Below are 5,565 nucleotides of genomic sequence, written 5' to 3'. Positions count from 1 at the left end.
AGTGCATGGAAGAGAGCCCCGAGCCCCTTGTGCCTGTCCCCCAGCCCCTCCTCCCCCGCCCCCTCCTCCTCCTCCTCCTAATCGCACAGTCGAAGATGTCGAGGACACTCGGGGACCTGGAAGGAGGCGAAAGAGACCTCGCGCATGAAAGAGAGGTAGTATCCGTCTGGGCGGGGAAGAGAGCGAGACAAAGGGTCAAGCGGAAGAGGAGGAGGAGGTAGAGGAGGAGGAGGATAAAGAGCAGAAGGAGGAAGGAACAAGGAATTAGGATCAAGTAGTAAGGAGTAAGGAGTGATGGGGTGTGGAGGTGTGGGGGAGGAGTGAGAAGTGAAACAGGAGGAGGAGGAAGGAATGTGGATTGTTGCTACTGGTCTACCTCATTGAGCTCAACGGTAAGGTCCATCACCTCCACATGGTTCCTCCTCCTCCTCCTCCTCCTCCTCCTCCTCCCCCTCTATCCTCACATCTTCTGCTTGGTAGGACGAGGACGGTGATGACGGCAGGAGGGTCTACCATGTAGAGGTGATGGACCTTCCCGTTGAGCTCTATGAGGTAGACCAGTAACAACAATCCACATTCCTTCCTCCCCCTCCTGTTTCACTTCTCACTCCTCCCCCACACCTCCACACCCCATCACTCCTTACTCCTTACTACTTGATCCTAATTCCTTGTTCCTTCCTCCTTCTGCTCTTTATCCTCCTCCTCCTCTTCCTCCTCCTCCTCTCACGCTTGTCCAGCTGTCCGTCCAGCTTCTCCACCAGGATGGAGACAACAAGCAGCTCATCGGCGAGGTCTCTTTCGCCTCCTTCGAGGTCGCCGAGTGTGCGCGACATGGACGACTGTGCGAAGAGGAGGAGGAGGAGGAGGGGGGAAGGGAGGAGAAGGCGATGGAGGTGCAGGAGGAAGAGCTGAGGAAAGTCGAGGCTCTGACGAGATTGATCGCCTCCTGCCCTCCTCATTCGCCGGTGTGTGAGGTTAGATATTCTTCGATCACTTCCTCCTCCTCTCTCCTCCTCCCTCTCCCTCTCCCTCTCCCACTCCCACTCCCACTCCCTCTCCCTCTCCCTCTCCCTCTCCCTCTCCCTCCTCTCCCTCTCCCTCTCCCTCTCCCTCTCCCTCTCCCTCTCCCTCTCCCTCTCCCTCTCCCTCCTCTCCCTCTCCCTCTCCCTCTCCCTCTCCCTCTCCCTCTCCCTCTCCCCTCTCCCTCTCCCTCTCCCTCTCCCTCTCCCTCTCCCTCCTCTCCCACCTCTCACTTGCTCGCTTCAGAACAGCTCTCACTGCTCCTCCCATGGCGTCTGCGTCAGAGGAGCGTGTCTCTGTGAGGGCGATTGGATTGGCGTCTCCTGCAACCACTCCCTCCTCCACCATCGCTCCTTCCTCCCCTCTCCCTCCTCCTCCTCCTCCCGCTGCCAGCAGAGCCGATGGTGGCTGGAAGGAGAAAGGAGGTTGCGGTACGAGCTGGAAGAGCTTCACTCTGTAGGCCGATGTGGAGCAGGAGGGATGAGGTTTCATACGAGGATGCACGGGCTGGGGGCGCAGGTTCATTATCTTTCCGAGGGGCTCACGAGCGCATGGAGGAAGGGAAATGCTCTGCTGCTCGCCGGCAACTCCTCGCGGGCTGTTGAGTGCGGGAGGAGGAAGATGAAAGGAGGACACGAACTTGCTCGAGAGCTCTACAGGTGGTGAACCTCCTCCTCCTCCTCCTCCTCCTCCTCCTCCTCCTTATTCTGCTTCAGCTGCTTCCTTCAGCCTTTCTCTGAGTGCCCGGAGGAGCCGCATGAAGACTCGACTCGTCACGAGCCCGAACCGAACTCGCGCTACACGGGCAAGGAAGTGCAGGAAGGTGAGGAGGAGAGGGGCACGAAGGGGCGAGGGAAGGGGGAGGGGGAGTAGAAAGGACCAGAACGTTCAGAGGGGGGGAGAGCAAGAGGGGTAGGAGTGAGGGGAGGAGGAGGAGGAGGGCGGAAGGAGGAGGTCGATCCAGTGCTTGTGGTGACGGGGTGGCAGTGCCCAAGGGTTCTCGGTTCTGGTGGAGAATGCAAACAGTCTCGTTCCTCCTTCGTCCTTCTCCTGCGCTCGAGGCTCAACTGCGACTGGTCAGACAGAGGGAGGAGGAGGAAGAGCACGAGGAGGAGGAGGAGGAAGAGCACGAGGAGGAGGAGGAGGAGCACGAGGAGGAGGAGGAGACTGAAGGGAAGCAGGTGAAAGCGGCTCTTCGACTTCCTCCATCTTACATCGCGATGCACATTCGCCATGGAGACAGCTGCATGCATGCGACTATCTCCTCCTTCCGCCCAAAGGTGCTTCCTCCCCCTCCCCTCCCCCCCCCCTCCCCTCCTCCTCTTCCCTCCCCTCCTCCTCTTCCCTCATCTGCTCTCAGTGCGTTCCATTCGACGTCTACCTGGAGCGAGCGATCGAGATGAGCAACCTCTATAACGTCAAGCATGTCTACCTCGCCACCGACGACCCTCAGGTCCAATTCCATCATCATCATCATCGTCGTCATCATCATCATCGTCGTCGTCATCATCATCATCATCATCAGCATCATCATCATCATCATCATCATCATCATCATCATCATCGTCATCGTCGTCGTCGTCGTCGTCATCATCATCATCATCGTCGTCGTCGTCGTCGTCGTCATCATCATCATCATCATCGTCATCACTATCTCAATCATTATCATCGTCATCATCATCTTTCTCTCATCTTCTTTCAGGTTGCAGCAGCCGCCAGCAGGGAGCAGCGTCTCGAGTTCTTTCAGGCAAGTCGGAGGCCTGACGGGTCACGAGCTGAGAAAAAGCAGCTGGACTTTGACAGAAGCGTGCTGGAGGGCGACTGGTTCCTCGAGTTTCGATCCCAGCTGGGGTTGGCGGATGCTTTTGTGAGGAGGAGGAGAAGGAGGAGGACGAGGACGAGGACGAGGACGTTATGACGGTTGTACTTGCAGGAGATCACTCAGTCGGCTCTTATCGATCTCTTCCTCCTCTCTCAAGGCAATTTCTTCGTTGGAAGCTTTGCTTCTCATTTCAGTCGCCTCGCGTTCGAACTCATGGTGAAAAACCCTCCCTCCCTCCGTCCCCTCCCTCCCCCCCTCCCCTCCCTCCCTCATCTCCCTGCCTGCCTGCCTGCCTGCCTGCCTGCCTCCCCCCACTCCCCCCCCTCGCTCCCCTCCCTCATTCGCTTCTGCTTCAGGTCGCTCGCCTCGGCTTCTTCCCTCCCTTCGCGTCCGTTGACTATCCCTGGTGCTTTCACATGCTCCACAAGGATGAAGTCCCCGGCTACGGGCCCGTCAACTGCTAGGCCCGAGCTGAGCAGCAGCTGGACAAAAGAGGGAGGAGGACAAGCTCGAGTAAATGAGAGATGCTGTGAGAATCGAGCGAGTCGAAGGATTAGCTGAAGGAGGGAGAGACCAAGCTGCTGGTGCTGGTAATGGGTGAGGAGGAAGGGGGAGGGGGAGGGGGAGGGGGAGGCAAGTACGGGATTTACTGCATGAGCTGCTCTAGTAGTCGACGCCTTTGAGGTCGTTGGCGTACTCGGCAGGAACTTCGAGGCCTCCCGAGCATCCGAGGATGTCGTCAGAGCACTTGAAGTCGAGAGCCTGACCAGAGCGTGAGATGAGCGACTGCTGGGAGGAGAGGAGAAGGAGGTGCAAGAGAGGGAGGACGGAATGGATGATGATGACGAGGAGGCGAAGGAGCACGAGGACGAGGACGAGGAGGAGAAGAAGAAGGAGGGGAGGAGGAGGAGGAGGAGGAGGGAGCAGCAGCAGCAGCAGCAGCAGCATAGAGGTTGCAGGTTCTTCTCACATCGTTGTAGTGGGCCCATGAGTGCGCCTCGTTGCTGGGAACTCCGTCGACGCCGATGACAGGACCGCCGGATCCAACGGCAGAGGGAAGAACATCGTCGTTGAGCTGCTCCTGCGTGAGATCGAGCACGACCGAGGAGCACGATGAGGGGCAGGGAAGGGGAGGGGGGGCTGCTGGAGAAGGAACGGGAGGGAGTGAAGGCAGTAGGGGATTGTGACAAGGTGGCACCTGGTTGTCGCCCTCAAGTCCGTACTCAGCAGCCTGAGGATCGTCGGAGCGGAAGAGAGTCTGAGAGCACAACATGAGAAACAAGAGGAGGAGGAGGAGGAGGAGGAGCTGGGATAGCAGCAGGAAAAGCTGGGCGAGAGGAGGACCTGCATCCTGGCCTTCAAGGCCTTCTGCGCTTTCTTGTGACGGTGGTTGATCTTGTTCTTGCGGGCCCAGCCGTTTCCTCCTCCGTTGGCTCCGAAGAAAGCAGCGTTGGTGCCGACCCACTCGGGGGTAGGAGGCTGAGCAACACTGGAGGAAAGTGAGGGAGAGAAAAAGGAGGGGGAAGGCGAAGTAGACGGACCAGAGGAAAGAAAGATTCAGAGAGGAGAACGAGGAAGAAGCAGCAAAGAGCAGGAACAGAAACAGAGGAAAGAAGGAGCAGCAGGAAGAAGCGGGAGAGTGGAGCTAGGAGAGAGGGGGCGGAGAGGAGCGGGAGGAGCAGGATCAAGAAGGTTGACTCACGACTGCTGGCGCTTCATGGATTCCTCGCGCGACCTCTTGGCCTCCTGGGCGTCCTTGGCGGTTAGACGAGGCATGAAAATGCTGTTGGTGCCCATTGGCTCGGCCCCCCAGATGTTCACGTCCTGCTGCGCGGCGTTGGGCACGAGGTTGCGGGTACGAAGAGACTGACAGACGTCCAGGTGAGTCAGCGAGAACAAGGAGGCCAGAGAGGCAGAGGACAGCCATCACGGGGAAAACGAGCGCGGGAGAGGTGCAGGAAGAGGAACTGAATAAGCAGCAGCAGCAGCAGCAGCAGCAGTAAAGATCATGAAGAGGAGAGGGGGGAGCAAGACAGAGGAGGAGGATGGGGAGAGAGGAGGGAACGAGTTGGCAAGCTCTTCACCTGGAAGCCAATGGCTTTGCCTCCAAGAGGGCCGAGCGCCCAGTCACCGTCATAAGGGTCGTTGACGTATCCATAGGGTCCGGGGCGATCGCCTCCTCCGTAGGGATCCGAGTAGTCCTCCTCGTTCGTCGCCCTCCCTGAAAAGCCGTTGCCCGGCATGCCCCCGGGGTGAGAGAAGAGCTTGCTGCCTACGGGGATCACCAGGTACTCCTGCAGCATGGCAGCTCTGCGGTAGCGGCCGACAATGGCAGCCTGACGACAGACAGTGAGGATACGAGACGATGCTTTAAAGCTCTCTTGCTCTTGCTCTTGCTCTTGCTCTACATTGGACTTCGCTTGCTCCCACCTTACTCCTTGTCTTTCCGTACGTGCCTCTCCCTCTGCCCCACCGTCTCTCCAACCACATGATCACAAATATGAGTGCGCATCAGAACCCTTGCCTCTAACCTACAGATGTATGAAACACTTCGATCCTCTGCTCCCTTCCCTCCTCCCGACTCTTTCTCCTTCACCTTGCCTTCCCTGTTCCTGCGCTCACTTCTTCCACCTTCCCCCTCTTCCCCTCTCCACCTCTCCCTCTCTCGCTCTCGCTCTCGCTCTCTCCCCCTCGTCCCTCCCTCCCTCCCTCCCTCCCTCCCT

General features: G+C 58.6%; 2 protein-coding genes across 2 annotated transcripts in view; one reads left to right on the top strand and one right to left on the bottom strand.

Moving 5' to 3' along the window:
* Positions 1 to 3,306, top strand: part of GUITHDRAFT_166851 (hypothetical protein) — a gene marked incomplete at its 3' end in the record, with an annotated part of 4,304 nt that extends 998 nt beyond the window's left edge. The window contains exons 4-14 of the mRNA XM_005818549.1: positions 90 to 155; positions 481 to 552; positions 738 to 965; positions 1,417 to 1,679; positions 1,737 to 1,843; positions 2,008 to 2,096; positions 2,202 to 2,300; positions 2,381 to 2,446; positions 2,768 to 2,887; positions 2,954 to 3,058; positions 3,199 to 3,306. Of these exons, the coding sequence (XP_005818606.1) occupies positions 90 to 155; positions 481 to 552; positions 738 to 965; positions 1,417 to 1,679; positions 1,737 to 1,843; positions 2,008 to 2,096; positions 2,202 to 2,300; positions 2,381 to 2,446; positions 2,768 to 2,887; positions 2,954 to 3,058; positions 3,199 to 3,306 (1,323 nt within the window). The remainder of the gene's footprint in view (positions 1 to 89; positions 156 to 480; positions 553 to 737; positions 966 to 1,416; positions 1,680 to 1,736; positions 1,844 to 2,007; positions 2,097 to 2,201; positions 2,301 to 2,380; positions 2,447 to 2,767; positions 2,888 to 2,953; positions 3,059 to 3,198) is intronic.
* A 168-nt stretch (positions 3,307 to 3,474) lies between these two features.
* GUITHDRAFT_166850 (hypothetical protein) lies at positions 3,475 to 5,179 on the bottom strand. The gene is made up of 6 exons (XM_005818548.1): positions 4,927 to 5,179; positions 4,545 to 4,708; positions 4,187 to 4,331; positions 4,041 to 4,100; positions 3,813 to 3,917; positions 3,475 to 3,604 (listed from the first exon to the last, which is right to left on the bottom strand). Exons 1-6 carry the CDS (start codon positions 5,143 to 5,145, stop codon positions 3,506 to 3,508), a joined length of 792 nt encoding a protein of 263 aa, XP_005818605.1. The 5' UTR covers positions 5,146 to 5,179; the 3' UTR covers positions 3,475 to 3,505.
* Between the last annotated feature and the right edge of the window lie 386 nt (positions 5,180 to 5,565).

Source organism: Guillardia theta, assembly GCF_000315625.1.
Source record: "Guillardia theta CCMP2712 unplaced genomic scaffold GUITHscaffold_292, whole genome shotgun sequence".
Classification (NCBI taxonomy): domain Eukaryota; class Cryptophyceae; order Pyrenomonadales; family Geminigeraceae; genus Guillardia; species Guillardia theta.
The sequence above is the reverse complement of the archived record's forward strand: the minus strand, read 5'-3'. Positions and strand labels throughout refer to the sequence as shown.